Below are 19,796 nucleotides of genomic sequence, written 5' to 3'. Positions count from 1 at the left end.
CTGGAAGCGGAGCAGCCATCAAGACCTATACGGGACGTTCCTCCGCGCCCCACCCCCACCCTTTCGGCCAGCCCCACCGCAGGTGTCTCTTCCCAGACGCACCCTCCCCTGCGGGCCGCCCCCCCCCCTCTGCGCACCCAATCCCCCTCCCCCTGCCCAGTCCCAGGAGGGCGATCGGAAGGGAGCCAGCCTGGGCCGGGGGTGGTGGGGGGGTGGTGGATGTGTTTGTGTGTCACGGGGGAGGGAGGAGAAAAGGGAGGGGAGAGCCCGGGAGCGAGGGAGAGAGAGAGCGCGCGGCGAGCGAGGAGGGCGGGCGGGAGGCGGATCCTCCTACCTGGGGCGCGCTCGCTCGCTCGCAGCTCGCTTGCCGGGGCCGCGAGTCACCTGGGGAGGCGGACAAGTGCGGACACATTGGCCGCCGCGGCGCTCGGCGAGGCGCGCACGGCCCCAGGCGGCTGCGCCCAGTGGAGGCAGCTCCCTCTCGCCTGCCGTGCTCGGGCCCCGGCCCCCGCCGGCGCTCGCAGGCCCCAGCGATCGCGCAGCCCAGCACCGAGGTCGCGGTCCCCGGCCCAGGTCACTACCCAGGCGCACGCGGCGGCGGCGGCGGCGCCCCGAGCTCACCATGGTGGCAGCGCGCGCCGAGTCCTCGCGCGTCGCCGGCCGCCCTAGCCGCAGCGCCGGCTGAGAGCGGTCCACCGAAGCCCCCTGCCCTTGCCAGCTCCCCGCCCGGCCCGCGCGTCCCCTCCGGTCGCAGCTGTCTATGGCGCAGCCCCCCTCCCTGGATCATGCACAGAAACTTTCGCAAGTGGATTTTCTACGTGTTTCTCTGCTTTGGCGTCCTCTACGTGAAGCTCGGGTGAGTAGCCCCGTGGGCAGGGGCCGTAGCCCCGGGCAGGGGCAGCCGGGAGGAACCGGTTCCAGAGGGTCCCCGCGGAGACGTGGGGCCTGAGGGGGGCACAGCCGGCTCCTGGGGATCCAAGACTGGCCTGTGTATCGGACCCTCCCCTCCCCCGGCCCAGCAGGGACGCCCCCGAGCCCCGTGAGCGGCGGGTACTCCCGAAGCGCGCCGGCTCCGGGGCTGCTGGAAGGCAGGCAGGGCGCGCGGGCGGCGGCTAGGCTCGCGGGTAGCGGCGAGCGTGCCCGGCGCGTACTTTCACCTGTTTGGGCTCCAGGCCCTGGGGGTGGGACGCGCCTTCCCTCCCCCGGGCTGCACTGGGCGCCGAGCCCGGGCCGAGCGCTCGCCGTCTGGAGGGCGCGCCGGGGCCGGGAGCCGGGCGCGTCGGGCGGCCGGAAAGGCCTGGGCGGGCGGGGGGCGAGCACCCCGGCCGCGAGCCTGCAGGCCGGGGCACCTGCCCGGGCCCTTCGACCCTATCCATCACCCGGACGTGTTGAAATTGCCCTGACAACTCGTCCGGCTGGCTCGGGATGGGCCGCGCGGCGGGCCGGCCGCCTCGGGCTCGGTCCGGGGCCCGCGCCCCCGCCCGCCCTGGGCCCTCGGCCCGGCCCCCTCTCGCCGCGCTCCCTGCTCTCGCTGCAGTAGCTGCCCCGAGTCGTATTTCCACATTCCTGAACCCAGCCGAGTCCTTACCTGTTGAGCTGCGATCTCCTTTAGACAGAATCTGTCTCGGCCTCGCTCGAAGTGGGGGGTGGAGGGGCGAGGTGACCGTGAGGGGGTGCGGTGCGCCGCGCTCCAGGGCCCCACCGCGCCTTTCGCCCCTACTGTGCGCAGCCAGCCGCGGGGAGGCAGGCGGTCCCGGCCGGAGCACAGGCGGCGGGCTGCCCGGCGGGAGGCGGAGACGCGGCTTCCCAGGCGGAGAGGTGAAGGCACCACCGGAGAATCGTCTCGTCTACCGCCCATCGCCCGTCCTTCTGTCGCCCCCTCCGCCGTTTTATAGACGTAGAAACTGAGGCCGGTGGCTGCAGGGGCAGGGCTGGAAGGCCCCGACCTCGCCTCGGCTCTGCAGGCCCGGGCCGGCGTGCCTGCGGCTGCTGGTGGCTCTGTTTGTGGTGGGTCTGGGTGTCCGCTGTGTCCCTGGGTGTTTGTTTATGGGCGGTGAGGGTGCAGGCACGAGTCCGCTAGGAGGTGGGGGTTGGGAGGGAGGCCCGGTTTGGGGATCCCCAGCAGCCCCCCCAGTTCCTCTCTCTGTGCCACCCGGTTCTCAGCTCTAAGGCCTCGTCTGCTCCTGGCGATCCTAGATTAAGCTCCCGTTTTGAGGATCAGGAGACTGAGCAAGGAAGGCCGAGTCGCTTGTCCCCAAGGGTCAGTGGCAGAGCTCGGACTGGCTCTGGCCTCCACCACTGACCACTCCTCCTAGCACCCTGACACCAGTTCCTAAACGGGAGCCACCCCAAAGAACATCCACCCCCAGCTTGCGGGCTCTAGGACCCTCACTCCCCACCCCAGGCAGCGGAAGGAGATCCCGATGCCACCGACTTGGGCTCCCAGGGCTGGCTGCAGGGCTCTGAGACCTCCGGGTCCAGCTACCGACTGACGGTGGCTTCCCTCTCCCCACTTTCCTGGGCCTCCCTTTGCCCTCTGTGAAGGAGACTTCAGCTCTGGCCATCCTGAACACAATGGTGGCCGGTGTCTGAGTAGAGAGAGACCAGCCTGTGTGCCCAGGCACTGTGCCCGCCTCTCTGGGAGTGGGCAAGAGAGCCAGACTCTGCCTTCTGCACCACCCCCCTCCGGAGCCCTGGAGTGGGAAGCTTCTCCCTCTGCTGTGCCCCCTGAAACACGCGCTCTCCCACTCCTGGGGGAGAGGAGAAAATCTAGTGTCCCCACACCCCTGCGGAACCACATCCAGGAAAGCCAGGGAGCCGCCCTGGGATCTGCTAAGGGGAGGGGCTCTGCCTCTGCCAGTAGGGCAGCCCCTGCCCACCCGAACTGGAGCTGGGGGCTTGTTTTCCTTGCAAGCCACCTTGGCTGCACAAAGCCGGGAGGAGGCGGGAGCTGGGCCCAGATGTGACCTGAGGGGCTAATGACTTGGGAGCCCAGTGCATTCAGGGTGAGGTTTTGGCTCCCCCCTCCCCCTCACTCATCGGTGGCCTTGGGTAAGCGCTCTAATCTGCCCGGGTCTGCCTCCCTCATCTGCAAAATGGGGTCACAGTAGCACCTCCTTCACCATACCGTGAAGATGAGTCTTGGGTGCCTGTGCCCTGGGGGTAGGGGTGGGGCCCAATAAACACCTGTGCGCACCAGTCAAGCTCTTCTTACTGTTAATGACCTCGGGATCATAGCCGCTGCCCGTGCCCTGGGGACTCCTCCAGAGAGTGTCTTTCAGGGCCTCAGAATCCCAGGAGTTGGGCTATTAGGGCCCAAAAGTTCTAACCAAATGTCAGAGATTGTCTGCACTGGGTGTGGGGGCGTATCCTGTGATCACAACCCCCCCCCCCCCCCCCCCCCGCTCACTCCTGTGTGTGTGTGTTTTCGATGTATACTGGGAACCTCCCCCACTCGGGCACACGCATTGACGTGCAGCCCCCGGGGGGCGGGGGGGGGGGTTCAGGCCAGCAGAAATGGAGAACTCAGGCCTCACAATCCCTTTGGCGATCCGGGCCCCAAGAGGAGTTCTGTCTTGGATTTTCAGCAATTTCGAAACAAACGGCTTTGGGGAGTCACGGTTCCTCACCCTGAGACCGAGCCCGCTCTAAGCGGCAGCCCTTGGAGGAGGCCAAGCCGGGGCAGGGACAAGCCGTTGGAATCTGGGCACCCCTCTGCCCACTGAAAGTGGGGTCACAGGAAGTCCCAGGATCAGTCCAGCTCCGTTCCTGCCTCCTCCCCCTGGGGGAGGGGCCCAGTAGAAAGAGGTGAAGGAGGCAGCCCCCTCCTTCTGGATGCCTGCCGGGAGTGAATCTCCATGCCAGGTCTAGAAGCCCAGGGTCCTTGGCCATATCACACAGACCTCTCTTTTCTTGTCCCCTCCCCTGCCTGGTGCTTTCGCCCCAGCTGATGGGGGTCTACACTGCATCCAGATCACTCATATGTAGCCAGGCTTGGCAGACAATAGGAGGTGGGACTCAAAACCTCCAAACCGGAGGTGAGTTTCTGGCCTTTAAAACAAAACTCACTGGAAGAAGGAGGATTGTTTAGAAAGTGTATCCTTGAGGATCTGTTTCTCCCGATACCTATTCCAACCAACCCTTCCAAAGAAAGCAAAAGAAGCGAGATGGGGAAGCCAGAGCTGGGGGCCTCTGTGCGCCAGCGAGGGGTGCCTTCTTCGCTCTCGGCCCCTCCCAAGAGGCGCCGAGGCAGGACCCTACAGAAACACCAGTGCGCATGTGCACAGGTGAGCCCTGCCTGGCTGGGCCTGGTGGGTTAGCCTGAGAGCGAGCGACTCACGACCAGCCTAACCAAACCCAGGGGCGCGCGCGGGCAGAGGTACAGCGCACACAGTGCATCTGTGAGCACACACCTGCGCCCTCAGACGCGCCCACGCTCCCGCGGGCACACACAGGCACATGCAGGGACATGTACGCGAACAGGAGAACAGATTGCCGAGCACAGCCCCCCAAGAGGAGCGCACGCCCTCGCGCGGTTATCCCGCTGGTGCCTCCCCCCCCTCCCCCAGGTGCACCTTCCAGAACCGGCCAGAGCTGTGTGGTTCGCCGAAGTTGGGCGGGGAGGGAGGGGGGTACGGGCCTAGGCAGTTTGGGCAAGCCTTGGGGGCGGCTCCTGTCGCACGCTCCGGTCAGCCTCCCCTTTAAAAAACCCGCCCGCAGAGGAGGCGGATGTAGGGGCGGCCCGTCCAATGGCAGCTGCGCGCCTCGAGAGACTTGGAGACTTGAGCCAGAGCGAGCGACAGAGCCGGTTCCGACCGATCGACGGACGGAGGGCTAGACGGCCGCCGAGGCGCACCCGCTACCCACTTGCCGGTCCCCCGGTCCCGCGCTCCAGCCCCAGCGCCCGCCGCCGTCCCAGCCCCAGCTGCAACGCGATGCTCGGCCCTGGCGGCGGGGCACGGACGAACCCTGCGCCGGGGCCCGCGCGCCCGGGTGCCTAGCGCCTGGTGTCGCCGCCCCACCTCGGGGAGGGCCGCGGAGACCCCGGCCTCAGCTGGCCCAGGCGCGCCGCCCGCGGGGCCCGCCAAGCCCTTCCAGGAGCGCCGGCCCACCATGCTCCTGCTGTCTCCGCGCGGCGCGCTCCTCTCCGTGTATTGCCCGCAGATCTTTCTGATCCTGTCCAGCGGCAGCTACCTGTGAGTGCCGCGGGCCGCACGCGGGGTGGGCGGGGTGGGGAGAGCCCCGTCTTCGGCCTCCAGCGCTGGAGCCGGACGGGCAGGAAGCTCGGCAGCGGAGTCTCTGGGCGGGGCACCGGGTGCCCGACGCGCTCGGCAGCCCGGGGACTTTGGGTCGTCTCCTCGGCCTGAGCCGCCGAGGTGGAGGGCTTGGGGGGGCGGCTGCAGCAGTGAGAAATGACGGCTGTGGGGTCAGAGAGAGCGGGGCCCGCGAGAGGCCCTAGCGCCGGGGTGGACCAGACTGCGCGCACGGAGCGCGAGGGCCGGAGCGCGCGCGGCGGCGCGGGGATTCCCTGCGCGTCCCACCCGAGTCCTGGACCAGCGGGATAGCCCCTCTCCTCTATAAGTCCGCGAGGCCCGCACGGCTGCGCCGCACTCGAGAGAGCCGCACGCACGCACCCGCTCCCCCGCGTACCCACAGGCGCACACGTGCACGCTGCGCCCCGCCAGACAGCGCCCAAGCTGTCCTCGGTGGTGACTGCGGCTTCCCGCGCCTTCCTGCCGCGCTGAGCGGCCAGACCCAGCGACGGGTGACTCCTCACCTGGGGCGAGGGGGACACGCAGCGCGCGTGCGGCTGGCCGAGGTGCGCCCTGGGGTCCGGGCCAAGGCAGCGCGCGGAGCGTGGGCGCGCGTGTGCGTCGGGACGGGCAGCGCCTACCGGGCTCCGGGAAGCTCCAGGCAGGGCCCGGCCGGGCCCGGGAGCCGAGGGGGCGCGTCGGCGCAGCAGTGGCTTCGCCCGATTCCTAATGGGACGCATATGCTCTGGCCTCCGATTTAAAAAGAAGTTTGATTTATGGAACCGCCGTTTGGGGGAATTTAAGCTGGATGCTACTGATTAAACCTCAGAGCTAGCTCTCCCTCCCCTCCCCTGCTCCCCTCCTCCTCCCCCTCCTTTACACGCGGGCCACGTCCGGGGTCGCCTAACGCGGCCAGAGGGGGCAGGCGCTGTCTTCCCGCTCCCTGCGCCACCCCCGCCTCCTCGCGGCCGCAGTCCTAATAAATCGCCGCGCCCCCACCCCCTTTTAATAGAGGCGCAGCCAATTTCTCCTCCAGCTCCTAGGAAATTACTATCCTACCAGTTTTCCTTCTATAAATAGTCGCGCATCTTGAAACAAAAGTTCGCAACCGCAGCCAGATGCTGCGAGGCCCGCGGTTTCCCGGGCTGTGGGACATAATTACAAGGTCCAGGCGCAGAGAGCGCTCCAGGCCCGGCGGGCAGCCCCGGCTGCAGAAGCATCGCCTGGGGAGAGGAGTGGGGGGGGGGGGTGGCAGGCCGCCCCAGGCAGGGCAAGGGGCCGGATGGGGACCGCTTGATCGTTGAGGAATCAGGATAACAAAGTGGCGGGCCGGAGAGTCCTGCTTTGTGGCATCCCTCCGGGTGAAATGGATCAACCAGGGGGGGCCTTGGAATCCCCGCCTCCAGTTCTCAGAGGTCAGAGGTCGGGAAGCCTCCCCCTCCCCTAAAAACCCCGCATCTCAATCTTAGAACTAGAGAAGCATCAGCTATTATGCTTTAAGAAATCATTTTTGGAAGCAGCTGGCTGAGGTTTGGCATTGTGGGGAGGTGGCCAGGGGTAGGAATCCCGGGGTGGGGGGGGGGTGGCTGGAGTAGGAATCTGAGAGGAGGAGGTGGGCAGGGGCTCAGGAGCTGTAGAGGACGAGACCAAGGCAGCAGTGAGGGGTGCCACAGGTGGTGGCCCGTATGTATCCCTAGACCCCAAGTTTTCCTCCGGGGTTGGCTCCCCCAGTCCAGGCCTGCAGTGACTGCTATCTGTCCCCACACAGGCTCATTCCCTGCGTGTTCACTGCCAGCTTTGTTGGGGAAAATTCTCCGAAGGTGACAGTTTTCCAGACGTTCCCGGGGCAGTGCTGGAGTCCAGAGTAGGTGATGGGAGACAGCAAAGCGGACTCTGCCCGCCCCCCCCCCCAGCCGGTCCTACCTTCAGCACCCCAGCCCCAACCCCAGCCCGCCTGCCCTTCAGTCCCCTGGGTGGGGAGAAGGGAGGGAGGAAGTGCTGAGGCCAGGCTGTCCCTGAGCAGAGACGAAGTAAGGTGTCCCCAGGAGCAAGAGAAGGGGACCATGACACCTCTGGGATTTCCACCTTGCCTCCCTCCCTGCCCTGTTTGGGTGGGCACAGGGCTGGCTGGGTGTGGAGGATGCCATGGGCGGGAGAGAGCCCCTGGGGTGCAAACGGCACCGGTGAGAGGGACCTCGTGGGTGGCTACGAGCCGGGGCCTGGGTGCAGGTGAGGTGGCCGTCGCGGATGTGCTTCAGAGAACGGCTCGGGGTCAGCGGGAAGCCCACCTCAGTACCGCAGGCATACTTGGCACCGTCAGCCCCGTGGGATCTGAGGATGCCAGGGGCAGGAGGGGCCCCGGGCGGAGGCTTCTTTCTGCTCCAGAGAACTTTCCAGAAGGCATCCCACTGCCGGGATCACAGACACTGGTGGACAATTGATCCTGCCCCTTTCATCTGGGCTGCTCTCCCAGCTCCCTGTCTCGGGCTGTGGTCCGTGCATAGCGAATCCCAGATGCATGCCTGGGCCCCTGCCACTGATCGGGTCGGACGGGTGTGCTGGCCTGGAAGGGCCCCGAGCCTGATGCTGAGCTTGGCTGGCGGTGGGAGGCAGCTCTGGCTGGCCTCACCCTTCTCTGTGCCACTGCTGTCGGAGCAGAAGCTTCCGGGGCCGGGGGTGGGGGTGGGGGGGGTCAATGAGGGCCCAAGGGAGGGCAGGTGGGGGGCCGCAGGCCAAGAAGAGGGCCTGCGGTGCCAGTCAGCTGGTGTGGGGGCCTTGTGCCAGCACCGGGCTGGCCTGCTGTCCTGGGCAGGTCCCTTCCGGTCTTGGCCTCCACTCCCAGATGTGGAGGCTGGCTGCAGTGATGCCCCCAGGTCTTCCGGTGCGAGCCTCTCATGGTGACCGCCCGCTCTGGGGAGCTGAGTGAGTCATGGGTGACGGGGCGGTTACTCACCGACCACCTGGCCGTGGGGGGGGCGGGGGGCGCTCACCACTGCCCTGCCGAGGCTGGACCTCTTCCCGGCTCTGCCGCTGTGGCTTTATTGGTGGTGCCAGCCGCAGCCCCAGAAACCCCGTGGGCAGGGCCCTGGGGGGCGGGCATTGCTGAATCAGGCCCCCTCCCCTGGCATCGGGGCCTGTGTGGCAGCAGATCGGGGGCCGCCCGGCTTAGCGTGGACGGGTGTCGCCTTGGGAGGGGCCGCTCCCAGCCTGCAGGCTGCGTCTGTCCAGGTTGGGGGAGAGCTCTGCTGTGTGGCCTCGAGCAGGTCCACGGGCTTCTCTGGGCCACAGTCTCCTCATCCGTCACTTGGCTGGGCCCTCAAGCCGCTGAGATCGAAAGGCATGGGCACGTGGTGGTGGGGGGGGGGCGGGTGCTTAGCGCCGGGAACCTCCAGGGCGTGGGCTGGAGAGATGGGAGTTTGTCCGATCACAAGCGCCCCAGGAGCCTTGCCGTGTGGGCACAGCTCAGTGACCACTAATCAGAGCGGGGAGGGTAGCCTCTGGAGATGACCCCATTCGACCCTCTGTGTGTGTGTTGGGGGAGGAAGGGCCAGGAGGGGAAGGCGGGTCCCCGTGCCCTTCCTCCAGGTCCCGGTGTGGCCTGGCATCACGTGGAGGCCTGCAGGAGGGTGGCTCACTTTCTCACCGAGTTTCCCTGGAATCTTCCCTGATCCGGGGTCCCATCCCTGTTCCTCCTCCTACTGTCGGGGTGCCTTCCGTAGCCTCCCTGTGTCCCACTACTGGAACCCAGGCGTCTTAGAGTGGCTGTGAGGATCCAGAAAGCCGATGCAGAGACGTGCTCAGCCGGGTGCTGGGTACACAGTAAGTGCTCAAGAGATGACAGTGCTCAGCCACGAGGAGCAGGGAGCCTGGCCACCCATGAAGCAGCGGAAGGTGTGGTGGCTGTGTGCAGGGGAGAGTGTTGAGTTCTCTGGGGGGGGGGGGGTCTAAGAGGGCTTCCTGGAGGAGGCGGCGCCTAGATAAGGGGAGGAGTTGCCTAGACAGTAAGCAGGAACACAAGAGAGACTCTGGAAGAAGGAAGAACGCATTCGCCCAGGGTTCCTCCTGAGAGAGCCTCACGGAACCTTGCCGAGACGGGCAGATGGGTTGTGGGGGTCCCGTGGGGAGGCCCCGTCGAGGTCACACAGGCCCCAGGGGAACAACCCCCACCCCCCCCCACCCCCGATCCCAGAATCGCTCTGCCACCGCCTCTGAAGAGAAATGCTCCGACAGAGAAAGACGTCCCCCGATCCCTGGGTCTCATCCTCCAGAGAGAGATGCTCTTCGGGGAGCAGGCCATCACGAAGGGAGGTCATTTTTGAGGCCCTCACTGCACATTATTTGCACATTTGGCTCTTCCAGGGCCACTGACCACAGCCTAGCAAATCACACTCCCTGCCCCTGCCTTTCCACCCCTGCCATGTCCCCCCGAGCCTCGCGCCAGCCTTGGGGGGGGGGGGTCAGGGGGCCGGGGTTCTGCAGCCTGTGGGGAGCCCGGAACCCCTACTGGGGGCCTGGCCCAAGGCTCTGTCATCAGACTAGGCTGAGCAGAGTCTGAGGGTGGTGGCAGGGGAGGTCTTGACTGTGGAGACCCAGACCCTCTGTCGGCTCAGGCTGGGGGGGTGCCTGAACGGCGCCCCTCTCGGGGCCTGTCTCGCCCCGGGGCAGATGGAGGGGCTTCAGCAAGCTGCCTCGGAGCCTCCACTTTTCCCGGCCCTGGGTCCGGCTCAGATAGGGCTCGGCACCCCCGCCCCCTGCTCCCCCAGCAAGGGACAAGAGGCCGGGAGCCCTCTCTTGTCAGATGAAACCTCGGCCCGGGGCTCCCTCAGCCTGATGAAAGGGTCATTGTGTGGTGCGGGCCGCCCGCTGGCCAAGGACAAAACGGCCGTTTGTCCTCCTTCCCTGGCGCGGGGCTGGGGCCTCCCCTTGGGCTGGCTAGCAGGGTGGGGGTGGGCACAGGTGCGCTCCCTCCTCCCTTTCTCCATCTTCCCGGCCTCCGTCCCCGGAGCCGCTCAGCCTGCCTGGGGCCCCTGCCCGTCCTGCCCTCAATGCGGGGTGTCCTCGCCCTCCGAGCGGGGGGGCCCCGGGCCTGGGCCAGTCTGCGGTTGGCAGGGAAGCGGTGAGCTCCCCGGCGCTGGAAGCATACAAGCAGATGCTGGGCCAGGGCCCCGCCTGGAAGGGAGCCAGCACTCACCGGGCCTCTGTGCCAGGCGGCCGTGGGGTCGGCCCCCACGGTGACCGAGGATGCGGAGGCCCCGGAGAGGTCACGCCGGAGCCGGTGGCTTCTGAGCACCGACGATGCCACGAAACGCTCCGTCTGAGGGTGTGGCATATGCACTAAAGCCGTGCAGCCCGAGTGGCCGTCCTCCCGCTGACCCTGAGCGGGACGGGAGCAGCGCCACGTTCCCTGGCCGCAGCTCCCCGAGCATCGGCCCCTCCTGGTGGCCCCATCCCGAAAACACCTGTGGCAGAACCCCACCCCCAAGGCCACCCCGGTTTCCGACCCTCCTCCAGAGAGGTTCCCTGTGCTGGAGTCTGTGCCCAGCGGGAGCTGCGAACAGGCAGGGCCCCTGAGGGAAGCAGCCTTGGGACAAGGTGGGTGCTATCTGAATCCCCCCACCCCCCCCCCGCCTCCCCCCTTCCGATGAAGCGGGTGTTGGTGCTGCTGCAGGGTGTGGGGGCCACCACGCCGAGGGGTCCGGAGCTGAGACTTAGGCGCCCAGAGGAAACGCTCCTCCAGAAGGATTGCCCGCCCGGCAGACTCCTGACGGGGGGGGGGGGGGGGGGGGCCCAGGGCTCTGCATCCTACTTCTGGAAGACTCAGGTCCTCGCGGAGGGGCCCTTCTGTCACCGGACTGATGGGTGCGCGCCAGCTGGGGTGGCCACCCACTTGGGAGGTGGTGAAGTGGGGAGTACGAGGGTCAGCGCGCCGAGTAACTCCCTAGGTCGCACGCAAGGGGGCTGAGCTTGGATTCGAACCCAGGTCTGTCTGGCTCTCAGGGCCGTGCTGCCGATTCCTTCTCACTCACTGTCTGTGACCTCGAGTGGGAAGAGAGACCAACTAATCCAGCTGGTTAGAATTATCTAATGGCCAGGCGTCATGAGGCGCTGAGCGAGGGCCCTCTCTCTGTCTCTGTCCCCCCACCCCCTTTCTTCCCCTGTCCCTACCTCCGCACGTGCAGATTCGGAGCCAGAGGGACAGCTTTCCGGGGGGGGGGATGTGCGGGAACCAAGAGCACCTCAGATTTGTGTCCCGGGCTGCTAACCCAAGGGGCTCTGAGGCCGGCTTGGGCGGAGAGAGAAGGTGGTCCCAGCTGGCCAGCTCATGGCCTCCGCTGGGTCAGCACGTGAATCGTTGCCACATGCCACGGACTTCAGGCAGCCTTGGGGACACCACCGCCCTGTTCTGCCTTGGCTTGTCCGTGCGGGTGATGGGGCTGGACGCTTCAGGGCCCCTGCTCTCCCCGCCTCCCCTTCTCTCCAGCCCTTGCCTCCACCTTCAACTTGCCCTTCACAGCAGCGGGTCCGGCAGCCCCCGGGCCCAGTGAACAAGGCTGGCCGTGTAAGCAGGTGTAGTTGGGAGGCTCCCTTCCTTCCCCATCATTTACCCAAAGCCCTGCGGTGCCCTACACGGCAGGGGCCGCTAACCCGCTATCCCAGCTGCAGTGAGGGTGGGTCAGGGGAGACCTGGGCCCTGAAGAACGTGCTGGGGAGAGTGGCATTCTCGGCCGAGGGATGGATGGCTGTGGGGCGGGCAGGGGGAATGGGGAGTGCGGTCACAGCGCTGGGGTGGGGGGCAGCCCCGGGCGTGGGGAGCCATGGGAGGGAAGGTTTTAAGCAGGGCAGGGATGAGCAGTTTCATCCTGAGCTCAGGAAGGACCACGGGCGTGGGTGGACCAAGCCAGGGAAGTGGGGAGGGGGCTGGTCCTGCCCCTGTCCCCCCCACCCCATATCTGATGCAGGTGGGGCAGAGGAGAGGGACAAGATTCCCCAAGGCAGGGCCTAGGGGGTGAATTGGGGGCAAAGTGCGGGTGAGGGGCCCTCTGCCCACAAATGGTTGCAGTTTCGGGTTGGCCCCCGCCCCACCCCCACCCCAGCACCCAGGACCCCGCACAGCACTCGGTGCTAAGTCGGTGCCCAATAAACACCGTGAATGGTCAGATGGCTGCTCCCGTGTCTGCGTCCCGGCAAGACCCATTGACCCGGTCAGGATCCTCTTGCCCAGTGGATGGCAGAGGCCTCCGGGCCCCAGGTGTGCTGGCCCCCAGTGCTTGTGGGCAGGCACGGCGGGGGGCCGGTGGGGGGGGGACTTCCTGGCTCCCTGACTCACGTCTTCCCAGGGTGACTGCATCACTGGCGGGGAACACGGGGAATTTCCAGGTGCTGCCGACACGCCCCCCCCTTTGGAAGCAGCCGCTTCTATCACCTGCCATCCCCGTGTTCCCTGGGGGCCCGTCCTGCGTGCCCATCCACCCATGTGAGGCCCTGTGGTGGGCTGAGGTGCTAGTTGGCCGCACCTGGGGGCCAAGCCCCCCTCACAGCCCCGGCAGAGTCACCTGCGGGCACGGCCCAGGCTCGTGGGAGAGGCTAGGGTGCCAGTGGCCGGCCTGCGGAGGGTGCCCAGGGAGGATGTGTGCGGGGAGGCAGGGTGGGCTGGTGTCACGGGAGCATGGGACAGGGAGGTGGCAGCCTGGCCCTGGAGGCTCACCCTGTCCCCCGTAGCTCAGGGCACTCAGGCTTGGCCCGACACGCAGGGCGCGGGGGACCCCGAGGGCACGGGCCCTGGAGACGCCAGGTGGAGACTGCTGTCGGTCAGCGTCTGGGAAGGGGTGCTGGGCCGAGGGCTGAGAGCTGCCCCAAGGCCCCAGTGTATCATCTGTGTCAGACCCTGCCTGGGCCACCCCTGCGTGATCAGGCTTTGCTCACGGCTGCGGCTCCTGGAGGGGTGAAGCTGCACCCGCGTCGTTCCTTTATTTCCCTTCGGGCAGCCCCAAGAGCCACGAGGCAGGGAGTAAGGTGTGACGATCCCATTGGACATAAGTGGAGGCTGTGGAAAGGAGGGGTGGGGCAGGACTCCAGGCCACTCACTTAAGGCAGGGCATGGGTGGGGGGCTGCTGAGCCCTGGGGAGGTGTACTGGGGGTGCGAGGCTGGTGAGGGGTGCAGTGGGCTGCTCCGGGGCAGGGGTGAGCACCCTGTCCCGTGAGGCATCCAAGCCGAGGCGGTTGGCTGGGGTGGCCCCGGTGGCCCAGAATTCTCAGAGGGAGCAGTGGGATGCTCAGAAAGGGAGGTGGGTGGTGAGCGAGCCACGTCTGGGGTGTCCTGGCCCAGAGGGGTCCCCAGTTTTGGCGAGAGCAGATGGCAGGGCGGTGGAACTGGGGAGAGCCTGGGTGGGGCCGGGCTCGTTCTCTGCTCTGCGGTGCTGTGTGGCCCAGGCAGGCCCCGCCGTCATCCAGTCCCGGAAGGGGGTCCCTCCGGGGCGCTGGCCGGAGGCACAGCCCCAGGACCGGGAGCTCAGCCCTGCCCTGGCGTCTGCACAGAGGAGACTTCTCAGTGTCCTCTACCTGTGGGGACTCAGCCCCTGACCCCACTGCTCAGACCATGTCTGTGGCAGCCAGGAAGGCTGAGGTGCTGGCCGACCCATCAGGCGCCCAGACTGCCAGCCTGGCCACGGGCCAGACTCCCTGCCAGCTCCCTCCCACCTGTTCCCCTTGCCTGGCTGTCCATCCACCTGTCCTGAGGCTTCAGGTTGACATCCCAGTCACCCAGGACTGCAGGGTGCCCCAGGGTCTGACAGATCTGGGGTATTAGGGCCTAGGCCAAGGCCAGGGCTAGGGGTCTCGTCCCTGCTCGGGCCTCAGCTCACGACGTGGCTTCCATTGCCACGGGTCAGTGTCCCCATCTGCACCGTGGAAAATGAGGACACAGGTCAGGGTCAAGGCCTGGGAAGGTCCAGAGTATAGCAGAAAGAGATGGAAGTGTGTCCATGGCCAGGACAGGTGTCGCTGAAGGTCAGCCCCCCAGCAGCCCCCTCGGGAGGCTGGTGTAGATGTGAGCACGCGGGGAGGGAGGACAGAGGAGACACCGGGGCAGGCTTCTCGGAGGAAGAGGCACCAAGCTGGACCTGGCTGCTGGGAGGGTCTGGGTGCCTCTAGCCTTGCTGGTCAGTGTGACCTGAGCCCAGGAGTGTCACGACGGGTCCCGCCTGCCCAACAGAGATCTGGAAGGGTCTGAGGCCGGAGGTCAATGACCTGGGGTTTTGGGGTCACGGTGCGTGAATGGGGTTCTGATTTCACTGACTTAGCAGGTATGGGGGCTGGATGGACGCTCCAGACCCTATGCCCTTTCATCCGTCAGCTCCCCGAACCGGGCACAGGATAGACAGAACCCCCGGGCTGTGCTGGCCCACCTCTGGCAGCCTCGGCCCCGCCCGAGACCCCCGTCCACCGCCTGCTTTCTCCCAGGATGCCTGGTTTCTCTCCAGGGTGGGGTCCCAGAATGCCAGGCCAGGAATGCCAGCTATGCGGGGAGGGCGGGCGGGCAGCCGCCCGCCGGGGGCGCGAGGGAGCAGGCGGACGCTCCGCTCTCTTCCCCGGGAACACTGCGGGCAGTGAGCTGAGCCGGGCAGTGGGCTGGAAAGATTGCAGCAGGCAGGACCCACGGAGGGAGCCGGCCTGCACGCGCCCCACCTACGAGCGGGGGCTGTTCTGCCCATCGGACAGATGGGCAGACTGAGGCCAGTGAGAGCCGGCGGCCGAGCAGACCTCCAACCCAGGACCCCAAGCCCAGAGAACCCTCTTTAGGATGCAGCCACAGGTACCTAGATTGTCGCTTCACTCCCTCACCACACGCGCAGATGGGAAACTGAGGCCTGGGCAGGGCAGGAAGGGGCAGAGGGATGGCTTTCTTTCCCAGCTGAGCCCCCTCCTGCCTCCGGCCCTCTCTCTGGGACACCCCCCCTGCCCACCACCCATGAAGCTCCCTTCGGGGCGCTCTCTCAGAACCCCAGTGTCCTCATCTGTAAAGGGTGCAGTGGGGGTGAGGTGGGACAGTGTGGGGGACGCCACTCAGGAAGGATGGTCATGTTGGCTTGCCCCTCCCCTGCAGGGCCCCCCCACCCCCTTCGAAGTTCTTCCCACCCAGGCCAGCAGGGGGAGAAGCCATTTGCCAAAACAGGGCTGTTAGGCCCTATTTTCAGATTGGAACACTGAGCCTCAGAGCAGTGAGGTCCGGGAGGGTCCCCAAGCCCCATGCCTCCCACTGAACTGAGCCTAGAGCCCCAGCAGGGGAAGACGAGCAGACGAGCAGGTGTAAGGGACGCCAGGACAGGTGGGCTGAACACCACCGGGCCTTTGCACCAGCTGTGTCCAGCTCGGCCCCAGCCGTTCCAATCTGTCCCGCTCCTCCCCACAGGGGAAGGCTGCGGGGACCCTGCTGGTCCCAAGCTCTGGCACTGTGATGATGGCTTGGAGGGGGGGCGTGGTCTGCAGAGTGACCCCAGACCTGGCAGACATTCTTATCCCCGTTTGACGTGTGGGAGCACTGAGGCCACACCGGCCGCTGCCCCGCGGGACTGCTGGGCTCTGGAGCCGGAGAAGAGCCTCTTCCGGGAAGGGCTGGGCCGACCCCTGCCCACCTGAGGGAGACGCTGGTGGGGACCCACTTTAGGTGGGCGTGGGGGCCGGCTGCCATCTTCCCAGGTATTTGCCAAGTTACTTCCTGGACAAGTGGACCCAGGCCCGCCTCCCTGGCTGATCGCAGATAATTAGAACATTCTTCAAATATTTTGCCGGAGGATGCCCGAGAAGGAAGAGTTATAAAGCGCCCCGGGCCAGGAGCGTGGGCTGCCAGGCCAGGGCCAGGGATGGGGCCCCAGAGGGAGACCGGGATCCGGCCCAGGCCCGGCCAGCCTGTCCCCACCTCCCGGGGAGCTGGGGCGGGGTGGGGGCTCACCGTCAAGGCCGGCTCACGGCTGGGGAGGGTGCTAGGCCGTGTGCGGGGATCCCTGCGCTGGGGAGCTCACAGCCGGTGGGGGCGGACAAACCCTACCCCAGATAGCTTTCGGAAAAGCCTGAGGGGGTCAAGCACCCCCTGGCCCCCTGGGGGGGCAGGCGGGCGAAAAGGTCTGTGGAGGAGGGGCTCTACGGCGCATCTGGAAGGAGAAGGAAGGTGCAGGGGCGGCGGGGTACGGAGTGATGTGGGTGGAGAGTGAGCGATAAGGGGGTGCCTGGGGCCACCCTCGTGGCTGACACCCGCAGCCGGGGCAGCTCAGCACCCAGAGGCCCCGCTCAGGCTCCGAGGCCGCCGTCCCGCTGTGTTGGGCAGGGAGGTGGGCGGCCCCGGAGGGCAGAGGGTGGGGAAACCCTTTCTTATCACTGCTGACCTTCCTAAAAGCGGTGCCTACCACCTGAGGACGCGGGGAGACCGGGAGGACCCAGGGAGGGGGAGACGTCCCCCCCTCCGGCTCCTGCGGCTTGTGGGGGGTGGTGAGTCTGGGATGTTGAGGTCCAGCTCCGTCATGAGGTCTGAGTTCTGGGAAGTACTTGGATGCTGCGTCTGTGTCATGGCGTGCTCTCCTGGTCCCAGCCTAGGGAACATTCCCAGGATTCTGTGGTTGGTTCGGGGCAGGGGCTCCTCCGACCCAGGAGCCTGGGGTGGGGGGTGGGCGGCAATGCGGCTGCTGCTCAGGCCAGAGAGAGGGTACAGACGATGGTGACCGGCCTGGCACGGGGTCCCCGCCGTGGTGGGGCCGGGTCCCCTCTACTGGGGCATCGCGAGCTTGGGCTGTGGTTTGTGGGGTCGGTTGCTGGGGAATTTGTAGCAGAAACGGGATACTGAGGTCGAGGTGCCTGGGTCCTGCGGCCTCCTCAGGACACTCGGCCACATCAGTGGCCATAGTTTTAGGGCCCTGTGCACGGATCAGAGGGCTCGAGGCTTCCTTGGGATCTGAGAGGCCCGTCTGCCACGCGGTCCTGGGCTCGCAATGACACGATTTCTCTCTGGCTTTTTTTTTTTTTTTTTTTTTTTTTTTTGAGAGAGAAAGAGAGAGAGTGCAAGCAGGGGAGGGGCAGCGAGAGAGAGATTGAGAATCCCAAGCAGGCTCCCCACTGTCAGTGTGGAGCCCGACCTGGGGCCCGAACTCATGAACCGTGAGATATGACCTGAGCCGAAACCAAGAGTCAGGCGCTTGACCGACCGAGCCCCCCAAGTGCCCCTCTCTCTGGCTCTTGAACAAAAGAGGCAGAGCTTGTCCCGCCACTGGCAATGCACAAGGGATCAAAGCCCTTTGGAGGATGGAGGAGGAAGGCTCTCCAGGTAGACAAGTGACCACCCCCCAACTGTCTTGGGGGTCAGGGACAGGGATGATGAGGCACTGACCAGTCGGGGGGCGGGAAGGGTGGGTCCCAACCCCTGTTCCCTCCCACCCTCCCTGAGCCACTCAGCAGGTGGCTGGACAGCACGGCTCTGATCCCGGGCTCCCCACTGACGCCCCCATCTGACTCCTCTCTGGGCCTCAGGCTCCCTGGCGGTGAGGTGCCCCAGATGTTGTTACCTGAGGAAGCTGGAGGAGGGAGGCTGCCCCCAGGAGGCCCCCAGGCTGGGCTTTGGCAGGAGTGGGGCCAGACCAAGAAGGGGTCTTAGCTAGAGTGGCCGCAGCCCGGAGCTCTGTCCTCTCCCGGCCTCGGACAGCACTGGGAGGCTACCTGGCCGGACCTGGCCCCACTGGTGGGCCCAGCCCCTCTGGGCACAGGGCTGGCCAGCAGGGATGGCCGAGAGCACTGGGCCAGGTGCAGGCTGAGAGTGGGAGGGCACCGTCTGGTGAGCGGGCAGTGGCCTCCACAAGCTGCTTCGGGAGGGGCTGGCACCCCTCAGGGGACACACAGACAGGGCATAAGGGGTTGATATGTAATACTCATGTTGTATTTCTTTTTTTAAAAAAATGTGTATCTATTTTGAGAAAGTGAGCGAGCACACGCGCGCATGTGTGTGCAAATGGGGAGGGGAGGAGAGAGAGGATCCCAAGCAGGCTCCGTGCTGTCGGCACAGAGTCCCACGCGGGGCTCGATCTCCCAAACCGTGAGATCACGACCTGAGCTGAAACCAAGAGTCGGATGCTTAACCGACTGAGCACCCCCCCCAGAAGCCCCCGTATTGTATTTCTTAAGTGTATTTTCTTTACTTTAATTTCTGTGAGAAAACTTGGAGTTTTCACTCTGAGTTTGTATTGCATTTTCACTATGAAGTTTGTATTGCAATATTTTGCTTTTTGGTTGAGATATAACGGGCATAACGTACAGACGTCTCGAGTGGACAGCTTGGTGCGTTTTTACATATGCGGGCGCTCATGTAATCCATTTCTCAGCTTGGGAGAGGGAACAGTCTGGAACCCAGAAGGCTCCCGTGGGCCCCTCCCGGTCCGTGCCCCCCCCTCCCCCCGGCTAAGGGTAACTCCTGGCCTCTATGTTGAAGGTGCGTTTTGCGTGATCTGGGCCATTTCTCCCGTCTGGCTCACGTGTAAGCTGTTTGCCCTTTGTCACTGCTAAAGCCTCCCGCCGTGTGCACATGCCAAACTGTGTCATTCTGCTGGTGACGGACGGACGGACACGGGGGTTGTGGTTCCCGGTTTGCGCTGGGGACACCTGTGCTCGTCCCGTGGTAACTGTGAGAGTTTGCTTCACTTGGGTGCGTAGCCCCAGACTGAATCCGCTGCGTCCGAGGGAAGGGCCGATCCACGAATGGACCCAGTCGCGGTGGGTGTGGCGGTGGGTGTGGACACCCGCCGGCTCCAGAATTGCCAGTTTGAGCGCTGGGCCTCCCGATCAACACAGCTGGTCCCTGATCCCCACGAGGGACTGGATCCCGGTGGCTCGGTGCATGGAGATCAGGAACGGGTCCCCAGGGAGGGTCGACAATGGCCAGGCTTGAGGACCATTCACCACAGGCCAGAATTGTGTCCTCCTCCGAGCCGCTCTGACACACCCCACTTCACAGGTGTGGAAACCGAGGCACGGAAAAGTTAAGAAACTTACCCAAGGTCTCACAGCTATGAGGAGTCAGAGCCAGGGTTCCAACCAAGCTGGCCCGCACCAGTGCTCGTGTCCTAACCTCTGCCCCACCAGCTGCCAGCTGGGTGACCTGCCCAAGGCCATAGCCAGCGTCCCACCCCCTTGGCCAGTTCTGCACCACCTGCTACCTGGCAGTGGCCACCTCGCCCCTCGCCCTCTGGCGTCCCCTAGTCCCAGAGGCAGCCCTGGCCCCTTGGGACCTCTGGCAAGGTAGGAAGATCTCCTATTGTCCCTTGGCACCCTTGATGGAGCCCAGAGCCGGGAACCCGCAGGGAGGCGCGTCCCTGCAGGACTCATCCTGGCTTCCCGACTTCGTCCCGAGGCCCCTGAACATCGCCAGGGGATGACTGAAACGCGAGCGGCCAGCCTCGCTTCTCTGTGCTCGGGGCCACTCAGAACGTCCCTGCCAGCCCTCCCGGGGCAGCTGGGTGGGCGGCTGTGGGCTGAGAAGCCGCCCAGGGTGGGGATCTTGCTGCCTGGGG

At 66.0% G+C, this 19,796-nt stretch overlaps 1 protein-coding gene across 5 annotated transcripts in view; it reads left to right on the top strand.

The window, feature by feature from the left end:
- Positions 1–312: 312 nt before the first annotated feature.
- Positions 313–19,796, top strand: part of WNT7B (Wnt family member 7B) — a 47,095-nt gene continuing 27,611 nt past the window's right edge. The window contains exon 1 of one of the 5 annotated variants that reach the window (XM_023257625.2): positions 313–856. In XM_023257625.2, coding sequence (XP_023113393.2) covers positions 761–856 — 96 coding nt within the window. In that variant the 5' untranslated portion in view covers positions 313–760. Of the gene's footprint in view, positions 857–4,610; positions 5,196–14,844; positions 15,065–19,796 lie in introns of those variants that run through there. The other 4 variants (XM_023257627.2, XM_023257626.2, XM_045062516.1 and 1 more) reach the window with 4 other exon arrangements.

This window comes from Felis catus, chromosome B4 (genome assembly GCF_018350175.1).
Source record: "Felis catus isolate Fca126 chromosome B4, F.catus_Fca126_mat1.0, whole genome shotgun sequence".
NCBI classification, from domain to species: domain Eukaryota; kingdom Metazoa; phylum Chordata; class Mammalia; order Carnivora; family Felidae; genus Felis; species Felis catus.
Note: the sequence above shows the minus strand (reverse complement) of the source record. Positions and strands in the feature narration are given on the sequence as shown.